This window comes from Trichomycterus rosablanca, chromosome 6 (assembly GCF_030014385.1).
Source record: "Trichomycterus rosablanca isolate fTriRos1 chromosome 6, fTriRos1.hap1, whole genome shotgun sequence".
Lineage (NCBI taxonomy): Eukaryota > Metazoa > Chordata > Actinopteri > Siluriformes > Trichomycteridae > Trichomycterus > Trichomycterus rosablanca.
In genome coordinates, this window is record NC_085993.1 from 4,953,755 (window position 1) to 4,978,239 (window position 24,485).

The window sequence follows — 24,485 nt, forward strand, 5'->3', positions numbered from 1 at the left end:
AAATTCAAGCTCAGGTCTTAAAGAGGTTGTAATGTACTACAAATGGGGGGACCTTGCCTGATAATGGTTTGGGTGTTAGAGAAACGGTTGTAGATGGGGAGGGTGGGATAAGGGGATAAGGTGAACACATCTCTTGTTTTATGTATGTCCTTTTCCTCCTGACTGTATTGTTGTACCACCTTGTTACACAACTCAATAAAAAGAAAAAAAACTAGTAATGTACTACTATCACAAACCCCATTTTTAGAAACATTGTGACTGAAAATCGAGTTCTGTTCATTCTTTCCTTCAATCAATGAAATCATTGTGTTTACTTGGGTCTTTGTCTAATATTGGAAGTAGTTTGATGGTCTAAAACATATAATAATAATAATAATAATACATTCAACTTATATAGCGCCTTTCATAATACCCAAGGACGCTTCACATAGTAGTTACAGTCAAGAACAACAATCAAATAAAAACACGAGAATGAAAGTGTTGAGTAAACAAAAACGTTTTAAGAAGAGATTTAAACTCAGAGAGAGAGGAAGAGAGACGAAGAGGGAGAGGAAGAGAGTTCCACAGTGTCGGGGCAGCAACACTAAATGATCTACCACCCATGGTGGTCAACCTAAACCTGGGTATAACAAGGAGACCAGCATCAAACGATCTTAGCCTGCGGGAAGGGACATAGCAATGTAAAAGATCAGCCAGATACAAGGGAGCCAGACCATAAAGTGCCTTGAAAGCGAGCACTAACATTTTATATTGGATACGTTTTTTGACAGGGAGCCAGTGGAGTTGTTCAAGTACCGGGGTGATATGTTCATGTTTTTTTGACCGGGTCAGTACTCGGGCAGCAGCATTCTGAGCAATAAGTGTAATGAATATGCAAAAATAAATAAACTGGGAGCTGCCAGATACTTTTCACCTAACACACAAGAGAAATTTGTGGTGCATCAGTCAGCACATAATAAATTAGCGAATGCCATTTTTATCCAGTTCGGATTGTGGAATCACAGCCGTGATGCCTTTAACAACATCAAACTCCCTCTCGTCTCCCACTACCTACCTGGACATGCTGATGCTGTAACACCTCAGCGATGCTGTTCTCCACAGCACGAAGCTGCTGGTAGATCTGGTGCAAGAACTGATCCAGATCTGTACAGTTCAACTGGCATCCCTGCACCAACACCTACAGCACAGAGAAGCAGGATTAGTACAGTAATAATGTGCCTCAAATAGTAGCCTCAGCACTGGTCAAAATGTAATTTAGCAAACAGTTTGTTAGATATGGAGGTATTCGAAATACAACTGCTCCCAGCAGCCCCACAGGTATGGTTACTGGAGCACTACACTGACATCTACAGGCTGGAGGTAAGAGTGTGTTTATACTGCTGCCAATTTTGTCAGCACTGTCATGAGTCAAATGACTTACTAATTATTCTGACAGTGCACCATCTTACAAAATTAAAAAAGATTCCACTGCGAAACACTCAAGTGATCGAAGTGTTTATTTCATGAATTCTGTTGCTTTTTATATCGTATGTGAGAGGGTGCAGCCCAGTAAATTCCACCGTGAAGCTCATGTGTGACCAGCTTAAGCAAATTCGCAAGTGAATCCTCTTTTTCTACATAGAATAGACAATAAATCATCAATGTAAAATGCAAAATACAATGTTTTTTTAAATAAAAATCACCTTTTATACCCCTCAAAGCTTATTAAAAAGTGACATACTGACCTGATGTGAGCTGAGGCCGATGATGGACGAGTAGGCCAGGATGGTGATGAAGATTTCCGGCTGCAACAGGAAGTCCGAGCCTGGAACCTGAAATGGGGCAGCCAGTCCAGCCAGACATCGACTCAGGGCGTGGAAGACCTCATCAAAGATCATCTCGCCTGTACTGTCATCCTGCAGCAAGTACACACAAGCAAGCACTCGCTACAGTCAGGTCAATCAATGGTCTGGGGTTCAGCATCAGCGACAAAACTGTTATAACACCCTCAGATGTCTCACAGCCTGACAGGAAACTTATCGAGAAACCTAAGACCTCCTTGCTCAGTCATATTCCTATAAGAACTATTAGAAATGTCAGAAAGTACGTTGGCAATCAATATTTGTGAAACTGTTACAGTGCTATCATAAAATCAGGCGGTAAATAAAATAATGCTGATTGTGATGTGAGATCAATACAATTAAGTCTTTGTCACTGGGACTGACAGGTACAGAGCCAATGCCAATTTTACAGGGGCTAACAAATACAGACTGCTATGTGACAGATTAAAAGAATGCCCCCTTCTATCTCCCTAATAATTACAGTAAACCTTCAAACCAAGCAGAAGTACCTGTGTTGGAAAACTCTACATGACTCTTACCACAATCCCGGTGGAGGGGCTGAGGTCCAGCTCGATGACGAAGCGGTACCTGCGGGCCAGCAAAGTGACTCGAGTAGATGGCACCAGCAGATATGGCACCGAGGATGGAGGAGAACCGGGCTGCCATCCTTTAGGGAGGATACTGACGACATCCAACTCCTCCTCTGATTTCAGCTGCAGAAATAAAGCAATCCAGCTCAATACAGTGGCATCAGTGGGACTTGGCAGTAGTGGGGCTTTAAACTTGAGACCTGCAACACACTCTAAAAAGTGCAGAGTGTAAAGCTTACAGAATATTTAAGTTAAACCTGTACCCACCAGCTCAGATTTGGGTGAGGGTCGGATGACCTGATTAAGCCTGCTGAGGAACCAGGACAGACGTACATTGCGGGATATGTGATAATCTTTATTCATGAGCAGGTACACCTGATCAGCCTCCTCCACCTGCAGCAGGGAATCAGAAACACATCAGTAAGGTGAAAATCATGTGTTATAGTTACTCACAGTCTATCAGAACCATTGCAGCAGCAAGCAGGGGTCCGGGGTGGACGCTGTAGCCTATTGGTTAAGGTACTGGACTAGTAATCAGAAGGACACTGGTTGAAGCCCCACGTCTGCCAGGTTGCTGCTGTTGGGCCCTTGAGCAAGACCCTTAACCCTCAATTGCTTAGACTGTATACTTTCACAGTGCTGTAAGTCGCTTCGGATAAAGGCGTCTGCTAAATGCCAAAAATGTAAATGGGGTGGGCGGTATGGGGGTCATTAGCGCTGGTGTAATGTGGCGGGACCTGGTTACAGCCAGACACAAAAATAGCATTAGGTGAAAAGTTCAAAGATGAAAATAAAACGATTGCCAACAAACAGCTTATTGGTCAGAATTTATACCTACAGACCAGATGCAACAAGAATTCACCACTTACCCCACAGCTATGCACCTGAATCTGCAGATTAACACTTATTGTAAATATTTATTGCATCTTTAATTTTCCCATATCCATATATTTGCAAGTAAGGTGCAAAAAAACACAAATCTGTCATTTTTATAAATATAAACACATTAAGAATTTCATGCCTGCAAAACATTCCAAAAATCTGGAGTGTTTACCTCCGTGTTTCATCACGTTTCCTATTATTGAGACTTTTTAACAGTTTGAGAACTGAGGACACTAACTATTACAGTTTTGCAAGAGTAAGTTTGTACATTTGGTTGATTTAAAATTTAATTTGCTCAACAGTCCGTAGTTGTCATCGTCTGATTCTCTTCTTCATTGAGCACCTTCCTTTTTAATAGGAGACAGATCTGGACTGCAGGCAGGTCAGTCAAGCAGACGCACTCTGCGTCTATGAAGCCGCACTGGTGCAGTAAGTGCAGAATGAGAATAAGCACAGAATGAGTGACGTTGACGGTAGCATGGGTCTCTCTAAAATCCCAAAGAACACCTCTGAATCAACGGTCCCTTTTACATATATCAAGTCACTCATGCACCCCCATACCATGATGGATGTTAGCTTCTTAACCTTTCGCTGATAACAGTCTGGATCATTTTCATATTTGGCACAGAGAACTCAATGCATGTTTTTGAACTCATCTGACCACAGCACACGTTTCCACAGTTTTTTGGTCCATCCAAGATTTAGCTCGGGCCCAGAAAACACACATCAAGATTTTCTTCATTTTTTGCATTAGGAAATTTACTTTTAAACTGATTTGACAATTCTCCCACCAAATAGTGACCCAAGACTCATCTATGCTTGTAAAAACCCTTGCTTTATACTCAATCCCAATCATGATCCCCTCACCTGTTACCAACACACCAGATTGTAGTGGAATGATTTAAAAGGATGTAACCTATATACTTTATATATATATATATATGGGTCTATAAACTTTTCAATCGTTTTGTTGCAGGCATCCTACATCAAACATACATACATATATACACCGATCAGCCATAATATTAAAACCACCTTCTTGTTTCTACACTCACTGTCAATTTTATCAGCTCCACTTACCATATAGAAGCACTTTGTAGTTCTACAATTACTGACTGTAGTCCATCTGTTTCTCCACTACAGAGCAGCTATTATTTAGGTGGTGGATGATTCTCAGCACTGCAGTGACACTGACATGGTGGTGGTGTGTTAGTGTGTGTGACACAGCAGCGCTGCTGGAGTTTTTAAACACCTCACTGTCACTGCTGGACTGAGAATAGTCCACCAACCAAAAATATCCAGCCAACAGCGCCCCGTGGGCAGCGTCCTGTGACCACTGATGAAGGTCTAGAAGATGACCGACTCAAACAGCAGCAATAGATGAGCGATCGTCTCTGACTTTACATCTACAAGGTGGATCAACTAGGTAGGAGTGTCTAATAGAGTGGACAGTGAGTGGACACGGTGTTTAAAAACTCCAGCAGCGCTGCTGTGTCTGATCCACTCATACCAGCACAACACACACTAACACACCACCACCATGTCAGTGTCACTACAGTGCTGAGAATGATCCACCACCTAAATAATACCTGCTCTGTGGTGGTCCTGTGGTGGTCGGAGAAACAGATGAACTACAGTCAGTAATTGTAGAACTACAAAGTGCTTCTATATGGTAAGTGGAGCTGATAAAATGGACAGTGAGTGTAGAAACAAGGAGGTGGTTTTAATGTTATGGCTGATCGGTGTATATATATATATATATATATATACTGCAAACAGTTAAAGCAAGATGTTTATTTATTTCAGCATTTACAATTTTAATAGGTTTTATATTAAGAATAAGTAAAAATAATTATAATACAGTGATAGTTATTTATTAAACTGAATCAGTATTTGTGTAATAAATCGGAGTAAACATCAGAGTAAACAAGTTCCACAAATGGGCCACAAACATTAAACACACACTAACATGCATAACATCACAATAAAAGCAAAATTCACCTCATTATCCTGTCTTTCTGCCATACCGGGTTTATCATCACTAATTAAATTCAATGTTTGCACAATAATAACAAATTATTCATTCTTATTTAATGATCTCACACTGCTAACTTCGATCCACTCACTCAGAATAAAAACACACCGCTTTAGCTGCACCGGGTCGGTTATAAATGCATTACATTTCACACAAAGTGCACTAAGTAGGGCGTTTAAAGAACAACGTGTACACCCTATATAGGCTACAAATATAGAAATGTAAAAGGAATTTGAGATTTAACCCAATCTGAGGGAAACATTACGGGAAACACCATCTGCGATCCCAGCAATGTCACAATAAAAGTCTCAAACCTGTCTAACGTTCAACGGTATAAACACATTAGTAAATACAGCAAAATATTCAAATAAATATTAATTAATTCATTCATTCATTTTCTTATCTGCTTATCCAATTAGGGTCGCGGGGGTGCTGGAGCCTATCCCACACCGTGGACGGGACTCACACATACACATACACACACACACACACACACACACACACATATATATACACACACACACACACACACACATGTACACACACACACAAACACAGACACACACACACATGTACACACACAGACACACACACATACACACACACACATATACATACACACACACAGACACACACACATATACACACACACACACACACACATATATACACACACACACACACACACATGTACACACACACACAAACACAGACACACACACACATGTACACACACAGACACAGACACACACACATACACACACACACATATACATACACACACACAGACACACACACATATACACACACACACACACACACATATATACACACACATGTACACACACACACAGACACACACACATATACACACACACATGTACACACACACACATATATACAGTGTATCACAAAAGTGAGTACACCCCTCACATTTCTGCAAATATTTCATTATATCTTTTCATGGGACAACACTATAGACATGAAACTTGGATATAAGTTAGAGTAGTCAGTGTACAGCTTGTATAGCAGTGTAGATTTACTGTCTTCTGAAAATAACTCAACACACAGCCATTAATGTCTAAATAGCTGGCAACATAAGTGAGTACACCCCACAGTGAACATGTCCAAATTGTGCCCAAATGTGTCGTTGTCCCTCCCTGGTGTCATGTGTCAAGGTCCCAGGTGTAAATGGGGAGCAGGGCTGTTAAATTTGGTGTTTTGGGTGCAATTCTCTCATACTGGCCACTGGATATTCAACATGGCACCTCATGGCAAAGAACTCTCTGAGGATGTGAGAAATAGAATTGTTGCTCTCCACAAAGATGGCCTGGGCTATAAGAAGATTGCTAACACCCTGAAACTGAGCTACAGCATGGTGGCCAAGGTCATACAGCGGTTTTCCAGGACAGGTTCCACTCGGAACAGGCTTTGCCAGGGTCGACCAAAGAAGTTGAGTCCACGTGTTCGGCGTCATATCCAGAGGTTGGCTTTAAAAAATAGACACATGAGTGCTGCCAGCATTGCTGCAGAGGTTGAAGACGTGGGAGGTCAGCCTGTCAGTGCTCAGACCATACGCCGCACACTGCATCAACTCGGTCTGCATGGTCGTCATCCCAGAAGGAAGCTGACGCACAAGAAAGCCAGCAAACAGTTTGCTGAAAACAAGCAGTCCAAGAACATGGATTACTGGAATGCCCTGTGGTCTGACGAGACCAAGATAAACTTGTTTGGCTCAGATGGTGTCCAGCATGTGTGGCGGCGCCCTGGTGAGAAGTACCAAGACAACTGTATCTTGCCTACAGTCAAGCATGGTGGTGGTAGCATCATGGTCTTGGGCTGCATGAGTGTTGCTGGCACTGGGGAGCTGCGGTTCATTGAGGGAAACATGAATTCCAACATGTGCTGTGACATTCTGAAACAGAGCATGATCCCCTCCCTTCGAAAACTAGGCCTCATGCCAGTTTTCCAACAGGATAACGACCCCAAACACAACCTCCAAGATGACAACTGCCTTGCTGAGGAAGCTGAAGGTAAAGGTGATGGACTAAACCCAATTGAGCACCTGTGGCGCATCCTCAAGTGGAAGGTGGAGGAGTTCAAGGTGTCTAACATCCACCAGCTCCGTGATGTCATCATGGAGGAGTGGAAGAGGATTCCAGTAGCAACCTGTGCAGCTCTGGTGAATTCCATGCCCAGGAGGGTTAAGGCAGTGCTGGATAATAATGGTGGTCACACAAAATATTGACACTTTGGGCACAATTTGGACATGTTCACTGTGGGGTGTACTCACTTATGTTGCCAGCTATTTAGACATTAATGGCTGTGTGTTGAGTTATTTTCAGAAGACAGTAAATCTACACTGCTATACAAGTTGTACACTGACCACTCTAAGTTATATCCAAGTTTCATGTCTATAGTGTTGTCCCATGAAAAGATATAATAAAATATTTGCAGAAATGTGAGGGGTGTACTCACTTTTGTGATACACTGTATATACACACATACATACACACACACACACACACACACAGACACACACAGACACACACACAAATACAAACACACCCACACATTCACTTACAGGGCAATTCAGTGTCTTCAAGTAACCTGACTGCATGTTTTTGGACTGTGGAAGGAAACCCACGCAGACACGGGGAGAACATGCAAACTCCACACAGAAAGGACCCGGACCACCCCGCTTGGGGATCGAACCCAGGACCTTCTTGCTGTGAGGCAACAGTGCTACCCACTAAGCCACCATGCCGCCCTCAAATAAATATTTAAAATAAATACATAAAATACATAAAACGTTACTCAATTAGTATTATTTAATATTACAAAATTTAGGTTATATTGTCAACTTAGATGAAGTAATATATCTTAAATTGGAATTAATACATAACCAATCCATACATTTGTTTAAAAACTAGGGACAGAGCACAGGGTCAGCTATCATACAGCATCCCTGGAGCCAAGAGGGTTACAGTGGTTAATCAGAAAATGTAACCCCATTAGCTCAAACTCTCAAACTACTGAGCTACGGCTGACCTGGGATTGATAACATACACACGTGTGTTAGTGAATTTGTGAATGTGTTCCTGCATAAAGCCCATCGTTCCAGGTGTTGAGGGATGCTTTTAAGTGTTTAGTAAATTATAAAAGAGTTCAGAATGATGAATGAATGTGTGCTTGGAAATAAGCTTAACAATAGTAATAAAATATCTGTACGGTTAAAAAGCTTAGGCTCAAGTTTTGGCATCCCAGTATTTGGTAACGTGTGTGTTTGCATTTTCGACATTTAGCAGACGCTTTTATCCAAAGTGACTTACAATACTAAGACAGTTTATTGTCTAAGCAACTGAGGGTAGCACTGTCGCCTCACAGCATAAAGGTCCTGGGTTCGATCCCCAGGCGAAGCGGTCCGGGTCCTTTCTGTGTGGAATTTGCATGTTCTCCCTGTGTCTGCGTGGGTTTCCTCCCACAGTCCAAAAACATGCAGTCAGGTTAATTGGAGACACTAAATTACCCTATAGGTGAATGGGTCTTTGTGTATACAGTGTATCACAAAAGTGAGTACACCCCTCACATTTCTGCAAATATTTCATTATATCTTTTCATGGGACAACACTATAGACATGAAACTTGGATATAACTTAGAGTAGTCAGTGTACAGCTTGTATAGCAGTGTAGATTTACTGTCTTCTGAAAATAACTCAACACACAGCCATTAATGTCTAAATAGCTGCAACATAAGTGAGTACACCCCACAGTCAACATGTCCAAATTGTGCCCAAATGTGTCGTTGTCCCTCCCTGGTGTCATGTGTCAAGGTCCCAGGTGTAAATGGGGAGCAGGGCTGTAAAATTTGGTGTTTTGGGTACAATTCTCTCATACTGGCCACTGGATATTCAACATGGCACCTCATGGCAAAGAACTCTCTGAGGATGTGAGAAATAGAATTGTTGCTCTCCACAAAGATGGCCTGGGCTATAAGAAGATTGCTAACACCCTGAAACTGAGCTACAGCATGGTGGCCAAGGTCATACAGCGGTTTTCCAGGACAGGTTCCACTCGGAACAGGCTTCGCCAGGGTCGACCAAAGAAGTCGAGTCCACGTGTTCGGCGTCATATCCAGAGGTTGGCTTTAAAAAATAGACACATGAGTGCTGCCAGCATTGCTGCAGAGGTTGAAGACGTGGGAGGTCAGCCTGTCAGTGCTCAGACCATATGCCGCACACTGCATCAACTCGGTCTGCATGGTCGTCATCCCAGAAGGAAGCTGACGCACAAGAAAGCCCGCAAACAGTTTGCTGAAGACAAGCAGTCCAAGAACATGGATTACTGGAATGCCCTGTGGTCTGACGAGACCAAGATAAACTTGTTTGGCTCAGATGGTGTCCAGCATGTGTGGCGGCGCCCTGGTGAGAAGTACCAAGACAACTGTATCTTGCCTACAGTCAAGCATGGTGGTGGTAGCATCATGGTCTTGGGCTGCATGAGTGTTGCTGGCACTGGGGAGCTGCAGTTCATTGAGGGAAACATGAATTCCAACATGTACTGTTACATTCTGAAACAGAGCATGATCCCCTGCCTTCGAAAACTGGGCCTCATGGCAGTTTTCCAACAGGATAACGACCCCAAACACAACCTCCAAGATGACAACTGCCTTGCTGAGGAAGCTGAAGGTAAAGGTGATGGACTAAACCCAATTGAGCACCTGTGGCGCATCCTCAAGTGGAAGGTGGAGGAGTTCAAGGTGTCTAACATCCACCAGCTCCGTGATGTCATCATGGAGGAGTGGAAGAGGATTCCAGTAGCAACCTGTGCAGCTCTGGTAAATTCCATGCCCAGGAGGGTTAAGGCAGTGCTGGATAATAATGGTGGTCACACAAAATATTGACACTTTGGGCACAATTTGGACATGTTCACTGTGGGGTGTACTCACTTATGTTGCAGCTATTTAGACATTAATGGCTGTGTGTTGAGTTATTTTCAGAAGACAGTAAATCTACACTGCTATACAAGTTGTACACTGACTACTCTAAGTTATATCCAAGTTTTATTTCTATAGTGTTGTCCCATGAAAAGATATAATAAAATATTTGCAGAAATGTGAGGGGTGTACTCACTTTTTGTGATACACTGTATGTGTGTGTGTGTGTGTCTGACCTGCGATGGACTGGTGCCCCGTCCAGGGTGTTACTGTGTGCCTTGCGCCATTGAAAAGCTAGGACAGGCTCCAGCCTATGTGGGAGAACATGCAAACTCCACAAAGGAAGGACCTGGCCCGCTCCACCTGGGGATCGAACCCAGGACCTTCTTGCTGTGAGGTGACAGTGCTACCCACTTAGCCTCCATGCCACCCTGTTTAATGGTGTAAAAAATATGCCACTGTATAAGAGTTGTGGTTTTATGCAAGTAATGTTTTATGTTTTCCAGAATTCATTACACTCAGTCAGCAGCAAACTGTTGTGTTGAGTTATTTTTTATTTAAAAAAAAAAACAATACTTAATTACAACGTAATCATGCAAATTTACCCGAAATAACTGATTAGGGTTTTTGTTAAAATGTCGTATTATTTGCTATTTTAATAGTTAATCAGTGTTTTACTTAAAATAACAATATTTTAACTTATTTTCTTTGATAACAACAATCAGGAACTTAAACTGTTTGGTCTTTGTTTCAGTCAGGACTCATTTTTAAAAGCGCCTCCGGTTACGCGTTTACTGTCGGTTCTGCTGCAGAAAATCAGGATGCAGGTGAGTGAATTATTTTATTCTTATTTAAGCACACAGTTCATATGTAGCCTAGAGACCTCCAGTAATCGTTTATGTTAGTTTTTAGGCTGTCATATAGTTTACAGTTTATTTAACTGCAGTTTTACAGGCTGTTGTAGAAGCATTGTTTACATGGGAGCTGGTATCACGGTGTTCCGCACATGGTTTATTTATTATTATTTAATGCACATCAGTGTAAGAAAACTTAAATTCTCATTAAAAATGTCTCACAGAAAGTACATTTTATTGTTCCTTTGATATAAAGAAGTCGTTCAGGTCCAGGTGCAGCAAAACATCTCCGCACCATCATCATCACTGACCACAGTTTATATAATGAATATAAACTCTGTATTTAATTTTTGCTGGACTTTATGAGACGCTTTTTATCCACGAAATTCCATTTTCCAGTTTTAATGGGGATCATACAGGTTTTTCTGGCTAATGTTAGATGCTCAGATGCTGATGTTTCTCCTGTTTTCTTTCTGCTGCTCCCCATCAATCCTAACTGATGTAGAGAAGCATCAATCCTAATCAATCAACCCTAAATTTGCTCAATCTTCTTATTGTCAAGAGTCCAAAACAACAAACTTAGTTTAGTTGTTTCAGAGTCAGCTACTCCTGATAAACTCACTACTGTTCACAGTTTTTTTCTGTTCAGTGATAATTGCTCGCACTGTGGTTTGGTGAAGTCCTAGGTGTAGTTGTATTAAATAAATTCTGTATTTGATTTTTATTGTAATGAATATGTTGTGTTTGTTAATTGTCTTTTAAATGCTATCCCAAAATGTTTGTCATTCAATCAGGCTTTTCCACTAATGTTTCTCAGTTGATGCCTAATGGTGGTTTCCTTTGTGCTACCCTTCTATGATGGATGGATGGATGGATGGATAGATAGATGGGTAGAGAGATGGATAGATGGATGGATATAGATGGATGGATATAGATGGATGGATGGATAGATGGATATAGATGGATGGATGGATGGATGGATGGATGGGTAGAGAGATGGATAGATGGATGGATATAGATGGATGGGTAGAGAGATGGATAGATGGATGGATATAGATGGATGGATATAGATGGATGGATGGATGGATGGATGGATGGGTAGAGAGATGGATAGATGGATGGATATAGATGGATGGATATAGATGGATGGATATAGATGGATGGATGGATATGGATGGATGGATGGATAGATGGATATAGATGGATGGATATAGATGGATGGATGGATGGATGGATGGGTAGAGAGATGGATAGATGGATGGATATAGATGGATGGATATAGATGGATGGATGGATGGATATGGATGGATGGATGGATGGATGGGTAGAGAGATGGATAGATGGATGGATATAGATGGATGGATATAGATGGATGGATGGATGGATGGATATGGATGGATGGATGGATAGATGGATATAGATGGATGGATGGATATAGATGGATGGATAGATGGATATAGATGGATGGATGTATAGATGGATGGATATGGATGGATGGATGGATAGATGGATATAGATGGATGGATGGATAGATAGATACTTAATTAATCCCGAAGGAAACTGAGGCCTCAGTAGCAAGTTACATGAATCAAAAGGTGAAATGAATCCCATTTCTCAGTCTTTTTAGATTAGGCTAGAACTGTGTGGAGTCTCTGGAGAATTTTTGGACGATTTGTTGCTAAGAGAGAAAGTTTAGCTGTTCAGCCGCTCCTGGTCTATTCACTATTATGTCTTCTTTTTAAACCCTTAAACCAATTGTGAGAACTTGACCAGTGACTTCACTGTGAATCTTGAAAGGAAAAACTCGACTCCCTAATTGTAGTGTTATATTCCCTAGTTATCAGTTTTCACATTTACACTAGCAGACACTTTTATTTAACAAAACATATAATTGTGACTGAATATGCAAGCGATTGAGGGTTAAGGGCCCTGCTCAGGGGTCCAATGGTGTAAAATTAATAACCATGAGATTATGAATTTGCTACCTAATTTGCTGAGCTTCCTCTGGCTTTTTTCCACTGATGTTTTAATGCATTTTATTACAGCCTGGTCATTACACAGCTAATTTTGCTACTAAGAAAATAAGATTTTCCACCATTGTTTTATAGTTTTACTGCATGTAACATGTTGTAGAAATAATTCAGTGTGACAAAAGTGCAGTAATGGGTAATCAGAAAGTGATGAGTGGGACTTTTTGTTGAGTGTGACACTGCTGCTTGTAACTGAGTGATTCTTCATTATGTAAGCAGAGAATCGTGTAGAAAGAAAATGTAAATAATGCCACCATTGTGCTTTTCAGCAACGAGAAGAGAAGCAGTTGGAGGCGTCCGTCGAGTCTCTGATCTCTCGAGTTGCACATTTGAAGAATTCTCTGCAGAGTTTTATCTTTAAACTGGAGAGCGAATACGACCGACTGTCATGGTGAGAATTAAATGCACAATCCTTCCTGCTCATGCTGCTATAATGTCGGTAATGAAATGCTAAGTTGCTCTGACTTGTTTATTCTAGGCCCTCCGTGCTGGACAATTTTGCACTTTTATCTGGGCAGCTAAACACCATCAACAAGTTGCTTCGTAATGAGAAGACCCCGTCCTACAGGAACCAGGTCATCATCCCCCTCCTGCTGTCACGCGACCGAGACGAGGAGCTGGCCGTCAGTATTCATGTTCTAACTGGTGACACTGTATAAAAGTGTATTCTAATAATGTCAGTTACATAAGAGTCTGTTGTTTTTTGTTAAGGGGCGGTTGGAGCTTAGCGGTTAAGGTACTTGACTAGTAGTCTGAAGGTTGCCGGTTTAAACCCCATCACTGCAAAGTTGCCATTGTTAGGCCCCTGAGCAAGGCTCTTAACATCTTAATTGCTCATAACTGGAATAAGTCATAATTTGAAGTTGCTTTGCATAAAAGCGTCCACTAAATGCTGCGAATGTAAATGTCCCTCAGCTGAAACATCACTGACACTGCTTGGAGTCAATTAAATGTCAATAGTTCCTATCAAATTCCATAATGAAAACATGCCGCAAAGAGTTTAATAACATTACAGAACTTTCTATGGTGTTATGGTGATGTGTATAGAATTGAATGTAAATCTACAGGTCTCAGTATTTATATATTATATTATACACTGCCTGGCCAAAAAAAAAAAGTCACCACCTGGATTTAACTAAGCAAACATGTAAGAGCCTCTCATTGGATAATTACTGCATGGGTGATTGTTTCAGCTGGCAACAAGTTATTTAACCCTAACTGATGCAGTGAGTAGCTTCTCATTTGTTAAACAACCATGTGGAAAGACACATCCTGTGGTCGTGGAAAAGATGTTCATCTGTTTCAGAAATTATTGGCATGCATCAAGCAGAGAAAACATCTAAGAAGAAGCTGAAACTACTAAAATCGGGTTAAGAACTGTCCAACGCATTATTAAAAAGTGGAAGGACAGTGGGGGGGGCATCATCTTCAAGGAAGGAATGTGGTCTGAAAAAAATCTTGAATGATCGTGATCGGCGATCACTTAAACGTTTGGTGAAATCAAATGGTAGAAAAACTCCAGTAGAACTCAGGGATGTTTAATAGGGACAGTAAGAGCATTTCCACACGCACAATGCGAAGGGAACTCAAGGGATTGGGACAAAACAGCTGTGTAGCCTTAAGAAAACCACTTGTCAGTGAGGCTTCAATTTGCTAGGGAGTATAAAGATTGGACTCTGGAGCAATGGAAGAAGGTCATGTGGTCTGATGAGTCCAGATTTACCCTGTTCCAGAGTGATGGGTGCATCAGGGTAAGAAGAGAGGCGGCTGAAGTGATGCACCCATCATGCCTAGTGCCCACCGTACAAGCCTGTGGGGGCAGTGCTATGATCTGGGGTTGCTGCAGTCGGTCAGGTCTTGGTTCAGCAACGTTATGTGCCTAAAGAATGAGGTCAGCTGACTACCTGAATATACTGAACCACCAGGTTATTCCATCAATGGATTTTTTCTTCCCTGATGGCACGGGCATATTCCAAGATGACAATGCCAGGATTCATCGGGCTCAGATTGTGAAAGAGTGCTTCAGGGAGCATGAGACATCATTTTCACACATGGATTGGCGACCACAGAGTCCTGAGACCTGAACCCCATTGAGAATCTTTGGGATGTGCTGGAGAAGACTTTGCGCAGTGGTCCAAATCTCCCATCATCAGTACAAGATCTTGTGGGAAAATTAATGCAACTCTGGACAGAAATAAATGTTGTGACATTGCAGAAGCTTGTGGAAACGATGCCACAGTGAATACATGCCGTAATCAAAGCTAAAGGTGGTCCAACCTAATATTAGAGTGTGTGACCTTTTTTTTTGGCCAGGCAGTGTATATTATATTTATTGATACATACCAGCAATTTTGAGACATCAGTCCACATTATTTTAAGTTTATATTTAACAAAACATCTAGTTCTCTTAACAAACGTCCATGTTCAAGCCTCAGTGTTTAGTGGGACATTTAATATGTTTGGTAAGTGCTAACAAGCGTCCGATGCCTCTCTTGTGGAATCTTTACCTCTCGTGTGAAAGCCTCTAGCTCATGGAGGATGGCTGGTGTTTAAATAACACATCACAGCTAAAGCAGATGAAGGCTGGTTATTTAGTCCTAATGGTTTAATCATGTTGTAACCCAGTTTTAGGTCCTACAGATTAGCTGTAGGTTTTTAGATCAGCAGTATTCTGTAGGGGTTGAATAATTGTGACATGGCAGTATGAAAGTATCCAGCTCAGCAGAAAAGTTTGGAGTTATAAATATTACTATAAATATTATATACTCATCTCTTGGGGGTTGAGTATTTCTATGTGCAGCTGTCTGTATATTTCTGACCCAGCAGTTTTCATCATATTTATTTTTGGAAATAGGAAAAAAAGGTTTAAGGAACTGTTTAGAGGTATATTCTTATTTAGTTTTTTTTATATTCTTATTTATTTATTTATGTTTCCATTAATTTAGAAACTGACGGAGATGCGAGTGCCCGTGTTCAGCCACGAGATCGTGCCGGACCACCTGAGAACAAAACCCGACCCAGAAGTAGAGGAGCAGGAGAAACAGCTGAGTGCAGATGCAGCGAGGATCGGACCTGAAGTCGCTCAGGTATTACAGAACGACAGCGGTCGTAGCTTTATGCTTCGCCTCGTTAGATCTGTTTTGACGACGTATTAGGCGAGTGGTCCTAATGTTGACTGTAAAACAGTCTTATGTTAATTGTTAATTTTGGTTTGTTTCAACAGAAACAGATTCAGACTCTGAACAAACTCTGCTCGAGTCTTTTGGAGAAGCTGAACAACCCTCGAGATGACCGAGATGCAGAAAATGCAGGTGGGGGCTGGATGTTTCACTCATGTTTCATTCTGTTTTCCACAGTGCTTCATCACAGCCGTTTCAATGCTAAACTCAGTCAATTAAAAGACTTTTATTTGAGGGATATTCTACTAGCACACGAGCGCCGAGATTCTGAACTCCTCGGTTCAAAACTCGGCGTTGCCACCGGTCGGCTGGGCGCCATCTAGTGGGTAAAATTGGCAGTACCTGCAGCAGAAACGTTTCTGCTAGGGCGGGATGACTATGTGGGTGGGGTCTTCAAAACGCTGTGTAAGGACTTGGATTAGCAGATAGAGAGGCGCCTGTGCAGAGTGCATAGGTGAAAAGGGGTTTCACTAGGGGCCGCGCACAGGTCGGAGGAGGCGTGAGCAGCAGTATACCCACCTCGACTGCAATCACGGTTCCCCCAGCTAAAATGGGAGAAAATGCATAAATAAAATAGGAAAAAAGAGACTTTTCTTAATGTGATGGATGTTTTTGGACGCAACATTATCTTTCAGAGTAAGTAAAATTCACTAGAGAGGCCAAGCGAAACCAGTAGGACAACTAGATTTAAGAGGGCAGTTGTAGCCTAGTGGTTAAGGTACTGGACCAGTAATCAGAAGGTTGACTGTTCAAGCCCCACCACTGCCAGGTTGCCACTGTTGAGCCCTTGAGCAAGGCCCTTAACCCTTAATTGCTTAAATTGTATACTGTCACAACTGTAAGTCGCTTTGGATAAAAGCTTCTGCTAAATAAGGTTGGAAGTGGGTCTCTCTCTGTCATGAATGGTGCGGTTACGACCTCTACTGGCTGATTAGAGGCGCCTACACGGAGATGAGGAAGGAGTGCTCTTAGGGTGTGTCTCTCTGCACGCAATGCTAGGTGGCGCTACACTCGTCGATGTGTGGGTGGCAAGATTCATACGGCTTGCTGCTCACGTGTCGGAGAGGATGTGGGTTAGCTTCGATCTCCTCGGTCAGGGCAGGGATCGGCAGAGGCAGAGAGGATGCGTGATGCAAATTGGGCAATTGGACGCGCTAAAGGGGGAGAAAAAGGATTTAAAAAAATAGAAATAAAACATGTTTAGACTGTGTTGATTTCTGGAACATTTCTGGAATATTTAAGGCATTGAAATGAAGGTAATAATTAGAGTTGAGACGAGTGCTCATCTAGACGGGTCATTAAAAGTCATCAGTAATCGACCCTGAATTTGAACACTGAAATATTCGCTCTTTACATGTGTGTATGCTCAGTACATTCCTTCATGTGTTTCTCAGCGTTACGTCAGAACAAACCCTGGTTTAACCCCGCCGACACCAATGCCCTGGTGGCAGCAGTCGGTTTCGGAAAGGGCCTGTCCAAGTGCAGACCACCCGCTCCGGTGGCTCCCGGGCATCCGGGACAAGCCATGATGACGGGGGGACCGACGCTGCAGCAGGTCACCATCGCCGGAGCTTCTAGCCATCAGGCGGGCATCGGCGGAGCAGTGGCGCAGCAGGCACCCGGCCAGCCTGGTAAGAGACTTGTTCATTAGATGGCAAACACACACACACACACACACACACACACACACACACACACACACACTGCTTTATGAATATTAATACTGTTTTTTATTTCTCAGGGAAAATTCCAAGCAGCATTAAGACAAATATCAAGTCGGCAGCAGCTTCAATGCATCCTTACAACCGATAAAGAAGAAGAGTGATAAAGCAATTCTGCTTCTGCTTTTGTTGTTTTTTTATGTATGTTTACTGTTTTAAGATCTTTTGTTTTCCTTTTTTTGGGGGGGAAGGGGGGGTATGAAATAAACTTCTTTGTGCAAGCAAGTATTGATAAAATTTTCTTACTTTTTTTGTTGTAGAATCAAACTAGGAGTACACTGATCAGCCATAACATTAAAACCAGCTCCTTATTTCTGCACTCACTGTCCATTTTATCAGCTCCACTTACCATATAGAAGCACTTTGTAGTTCTACAATTACTGACTGTAGTCCATCTGTTTTTCTACATACTTTTTTTAGCCTGCTTTCACTCAGTTCTTCAATGGTCAGGACTCAGAGCAGGTATTATTTGGGTGGTGGATCATCCTCAGCACTGCAGTGACACTGACATGGTGGTGGTGTGTTAGTGTGTGTTGTGCTGGTATGAGTGGATCAGACACAGCAGCGCTGCTGGAGTTTTTAATACAGTGTCCACTCACTGTCCACTCTATTAGACACTCCTACCTAGTTGGTCCACCTTGTAGATGTAAAGTCAGAGACGATCGCTCATCTATTGCTGCTGTTTGAGTTGGTCATCTTCTAGACCTTCATCAGTGGTCACTTTTAAAGCCCTTTTTAAAAAAAAAAACTAGAGCCATCCACCATTTAAAATTTTTTTATTGATGACTATAAAAAACCTAAGGAACCTATTTTTATATAAAATAATTTATAATTCGAATAACGTAATAATTAATGCAGTATGGCGCCACGTTGGCTCAGCGGGTAGCACTGTCGCTTCACAGCAAGAAGATCCTGGATGGTCCGGGTTCTTTCTGTGTGGAGTTTGTATGTTCTCCCCGTGTCTGTGTGGGTTTCCTCCCACAGTTGAATGACGTGCAAGTGAGGTGCATAGGAGATACAGTACTTTGTTTATTGGGATTTTAACGTCATGTTTTACACTTTGGGCACATTCATGACAGGACAGGTAGTTACTCATTACACATCAGTTCATCAGTTCACACAAGTTTAATATCGAACACAGTCATGGACAATCTCCATTCACCTCACTTGTAGGTCTTTGGACACGGGGAGAACATGCAAACTCCACACAGAAAGGACCCGGACCGCCCCACCTGGGGATCGAACCCAGGACCTACAGTGCTACCCACCGAGCCACCGTGCCGCCCCGCATAGGAGATACAAATTTGTCCATTACAGCCCATGACTGTGTGTTTGACATTAAAGACCAGTGTTGTTGTTATCTGTCCTGTCATGAATGTAACCAAAGTGTGTAAAACATGACGTTAAAATCCTAATAAAGAAATAAATATTGTTCAGTGCTGGTAGATATGAGACAAAATGTGGGCAGTTGTATACTGTAAAAAGCCTAAAGTTCTTTCATCGCGCATGCGCACTTCTTCGTTCGTTTTCCCGCTTTCGATGTCAAAAAATCGTGACTAACAATCGATTTTTAATCGAGGTTTGCTAACAATACAGAGTTGTCTCACCAATAAACAACAGCATATTCATGTTTAAAAGTTTCCACTAAATCCAACTGCCTGTAAATGTACTGTAATTCTGGCTAAAGCTAGTTTGGGAGTGGTTAGTACATGATTCACAAAACAAAAATCACAACTAGGACCAGTGTTGCACTCTCCTATTGTAGATATTTGGTGTTTATATATTATATATATACAGTATGTATATATACGTATATATATATATATATATATATATATATATATATATATATATATATATATATATATATATAACAGCAAGAAGGTCCTGGGTTCGATCCCCAGGCGGGGCGGTCTTGGTCCTTACTGTGTGGAGTTTGCATGTTCTCCCCGTGTCTGTGTGGCTTTCCTCCGGGAGCTCCGGTTTCCTCCCACAGTCCAAAAACATCTAGTCAAGTTAACTGGAGACACTGAATTGCCCTATAGGGGAACTTGTGTGTGTCTGCCCTGCGATGGACTGGTTCCCCGTCCAAGGTGTTGCTGTGTGCCTTGCGCCCATTGAAACGCTGGGATAGGCTCCCGTGTTTGAATAGTTTGAATAAGCGGTTAATACAGTGTTATGAGGTTTCTGAAATGAGCACAGTTAAAATTCTTGAACCAGAAGACCTTAATGATCACCGTCCTCTGACATCATACACAGTTCAAGGAAAAGCTACGATCTCCTTAAAGGAGTTTCTTCTTCACTGATTGTTAGGGCTGCTACTAACGACTATTTTTCTATCGATAAATCTATAGACTATTTTATTGATTAGTCAATTAAGCTAACGATTAATTTTCCTCCCAAAAAATCAATTCAGAATCTCATTTAAGCTTCTTTTATTTTAACAACAAACTGTACGGCATAATAATATAACACAAAACGCAGCGCGTGGGCATGCACCCTAACTGAACTCGCTAAGGAATACAGTATTCTAGGATCTCAGTGATTAAGAAGCTTAATGAAACAATATAGACGTGCAACATGGCGCTAGTGCTGCTGTGGTACCATCAAAGCTCTGCTCAGTGAACAAACCACCTTTTAGTTTTGTGCCAGTTTTAATTATCACCAAACTTTTGATGATTTGGGTTGGAAAACGTTTGGCTTTTCTTTGAAAGCTCTACAATCGGCCTCTGACTGCTGCAGACGGCATTTTTTAAGACTGCGCTTAATGCAGCCAACCAGTGACTGGACCAAATATGACTGAGGTCCTGCACACAGCAAGTAGTGCTGAGAGAATCATATGAACGGTTATATGAATGGAGACGTTGTAAAAATTAAAAAGGATCATTTATAAGCATAGTTTTAAAAATGATGCATCGATTTAAAATATTGACGTCTACGTCATCGACTAGGTCGACCAATCTACTGGTCGACAGCCCTACTGATTATATTATTTTGTGTATATTATTTTTCAAAGTTGTGATGTGCAAAGTAGGGATGTCCCGATCAAGTTTTTTTGTTCCCGATCCCGATCATTAATTTTAATTCCGATTCGATACCGAGTCTCAAACCGATACTTGTATTTTCTGGATATTGTCTAGATAAGAACTAGATAATACCGTTCACACAGTGCACACTTCAAGTACATTACAGTTATTCAAATGAATCCAACGTACATGTTTAACAACTGAATAGCTTTGCAGTGCTGTAGGAAAAAAATTGCCTGCATCCAAGCTATTGCTTAATGTTCTTTTATTTTTACAAAATAAAGTAAATAAACTTTGCAGCATTGTAGTAGTAAAACTAGAACACTCAAAATGAAGTGAAGGTTCTTTTTGAGGAAAATCAGCATCTCTGCCGTGTTAGCGGAGAGCCGGTTCCTCTTCTCATCACATAATAATAAACTAGCTGTATTCGACTGAGTGTTTATTTTTCAGGTGCCGTATCAGATTGGTAGATCGTTTGGTTAAATGATATCTGGTTTGTTTATGAGCCACCGAACTTGTAGGCGTGTTGTAACTAAGCCAATCAGAGTGCTTGATACTGAGATGTCGTTCAGTCTTGTAACTCGTGCTGTATGTTATGCTCCTTTCATACTCGGATTAAAAGTTATTGTTTTGTAAACCGGTGTAATGAACAGTAATGAACGCAGCTCTGCTACTACCTCCTCGTGAAACGCTCACACTGCAGACATAACACTTCACTGTTGGACTCTCCGTTTATGACACCTGCTTGACCGCTGACGTAAAACGAAAAATCGGGCTTAGGATCGGGCTTAGTAAAGCCGATACCGTTCGGTTAAAAATGCCTTGATCGGGTTTGATTCCGATCTTTGAGATCAGATCGGGACATCCCTAGTGCAAAGTTATTGTGAAATGTGTCAGTTCAGTAGAAGAAACTAACGTCATCTTAATATTGTTTTGTTTTCACAGAACATGTTGCTTCGTCTTGTGCTGGATCCTGAAAACATCAAAAGACTTAATATAACTGAAACCCTTAACCCAGTCACTTGAAAACCATTCTTTGAGATAAGCTCCAACTCATATAGGACTTTATGATTCCACCAGAAAAAGTATTTGAAAAGTCAGATGATGTGACATCCAAAGCCTCCCTGGACACAGCCAGTATGGCATCTTCTGGATCATCCAGCTCAAACCAAAGTTCCTCATGCGTGGGTTTTAGACAGCATGAAAATTCACAGCAGTGGCCACTTCCTTTCCCCACTCCTACATTTTCATATGACGTTGAACTGAGACTTACCAAAGCATATAAGATGTTCAGAGAAAATGAGACACTGCTTACAGTTTCAAGAGAGAAGAAAATGGACATCTTAAATGCCATTGCTCATGCTGTTTTTTCATACAAGGCATACCCAATCAAAAAAGAGCTGGAGTTGGTGGCTGCAGCATTAATTGACAAGCATCTATGTCTCAAAGATCCAGGCTTGGTAACAGGTTACGATAGCTGGACCACAAGCATTAAATTTAAGCTTGGTAATTACCGCCAGAAATTACGAGCCGCAGGTAGCAATGAAGTCAGTGTAAACAACAACAAAAAAAGACTTGGAGAAGGTTCCAGGCATCGTTTGAAGGAAGCAAATAGATGTGAGGTCAATTCTCTCCCTGTAATAACACAGTCTAGCTTCACAAAGAAAACAGTAGGTGGGAACAGACATGAGAACTGGGCATTGCTTCGACTTTTGCCATTAAGGATTGGCAGTTATGTACCAGAGCAAGAGCCATCATGGGAGATATTAATGGAGTTGAAAGACATTGTTGAGCTGGTGGTGTCCTGGCTAGAGCGAAAGATTGTTGACCACAGGCATCTGATTAAAGAAACATTCCCAGACCTCAAACAGTCCCTAAGACCAAAACATTGCTATATTGAGCACTATGCTTTATTGATTAAGTGCTTTGGCCCTCTGGTAGAGCTGTGGATCATGAGGTTTGAGGCAAAACAAAGCTACTTCAGAAGGGTTGTATGTGAAACTGAATTTTCACTTTGACATTCCAGCTGGTCAGGACTGATACATCTCTGCAAAATGAAAGAAATGTTCTACAAGAAGAGATGAAGAAGAAACATCCCAAACTAGCATTCATCAACTTCAAAATGGAGCTGACATTTGCTTTACGAAGGAGGAAAATAGTGGATGAAGACCCCCTGGTGGCTGATATTACGACACAGTGGCCAGCATTGTTTATGGAAGAGCAGGTAAGTTCATACATTTGAAATCACTTGGCTGAAGATTAGTTTGATGTATTTTTGAATTTGTTTAAGTGTCATGTTTGTGTGATAACAGGTGTGCACAGAGTTTTACAGAATCACAGGAATTCCACTCGGACACTTTTTTCTCATCGTTGGACGAACTTGCAGTAAAGCTTATCAGACTGTATAGATCATGAAGTGGAGCCTTTGGAGAGGGGTTGAAAACTCTCCTAGACAAACTTGATAACCAGGTAACGTTTTATTACTGGTCTCGATATTTCTAATAGTTGAGCATGGGGACATGATACCATATATTCAAATTTACATTTTTATTTATTCCACAGTAAATATTTTAGCTTCCACAGCTGAAGGGAAAGTGAATAACCATAATTATAGTATGTTTTTTTCAGCCTCTGTTATACTGATGTTGAATTTTGGTTATATTTCATTTGTTTTCGGTTGTTATTCACTCATTATACAACTGTTCCCACCTTTTGTATATTAGTAGCATACACAATCCAAATGTTTTATGTTCAGTTGAATCTCTGATTGCCAAAGGCTAAACCTTAAGATAAGATAAGATAAGATAAGATAAGATAAGATAAGATAAGATAAGATAGCCTTTTATTATCCCAAATGGGGAAATTTGCAATGTTACTGCAGCTTTCAAGAATATAAAAATACAAGTGTTTACACATATATAAAAATGTAGAAATGTTAGAATATTAGGGATGTGACGATGCACCAGAAGACAGTTAAAAATCGGTGCACATGTGCCACGATTCAAATCATTATTCATTTAAGATGAATCGATATTCACTTTAAACAGCAGAGGGCATTGGAGCTATTCACCTCGCCTGGTTTACGGCACTTCACATTAATGTGAGGATACTTTCTTTATTTGTATTATTCATTTATTATACATTTATTTATATAATGTTGGATTTGTTTTAAAATTTCATTTCAGTTTTTTTTACACAATAAGCATTATCTGGCATAGTTTGTACCTACCTCAGAAATAAAAAGGAATTCATTATTTAGATAAATAAAAGATAAGCAAAAATACAGTATTTTATTTAATTTTTTAAAAGAGAAATAATAAAAGGAATGTGTATTCTAAACACAGTATCGTGAATCGTATCGCATCAGGGGTAGAGTGTATCGTTACATCCCTAAAGAATATATATAAGAATT

At 41.1% G+C, this 24,485-nt stretch overlaps 2 protein-coding genes across 2 annotated transcripts in view; one reads left to right on the forward strand and one right to left on the reverse strand.

Annotated features, from left to right (window-relative positions):
• szt2 (SZT2 subunit of KICSTOR complex) overlaps positions 1–5,393 on the reverse strand; it is a 152,784-nt gene extending 147,391 nt beyond the window's left edge. The window contains exons 1-5 of the mRNA XM_062997134.1: positions 5,294–5,393; positions 2,678–2,803; positions 2,360–2,533; positions 1,725–1,895; positions 1,055–1,177 (exon numbers count right to left, since the gene is read on the reverse strand). Of these exons, the coding sequence (XP_062853204.1) occupies positions 1,055–1,177; positions 1,725–1,895; positions 2,360–2,533; positions 2,678–2,803; positions 5,294–5,317 (618 nt within the window). The 5' untranslated portion in view covers positions 5,318–5,393. The remainder of the gene's footprint in view (positions 1–1,054; positions 1,178–1,724; positions 1,896–2,359; positions 2,534–2,677; positions 2,804–5,293) is intronic.
• A 5,662-nt stretch (positions 5,394–11,055) lies between these two features.
• Positions 11,056–18,234, forward strand: med8 (mediator complex subunit 8). Its single transcript, XM_062996531.1, has 7 exons — positions 11,056–11,090; positions 13,417–13,538; positions 13,626–13,770; positions 16,093–16,233; positions 16,371–16,458; positions 17,721–17,957; positions 18,068–18,234. The coding sequence occupies exons 1-7, from the start codon at positions 11,085–11,087 to the stop codon at positions 18,136–18,138; spliced, it is 810 nt and encodes a 269-aa protein (XP_062852601.1). The 5' UTR covers positions 11,056–11,084; the 3' UTR covers positions 18,139–18,234.
• Positions 18,235–24,485: the final 6,251 nt, after the last annotated feature.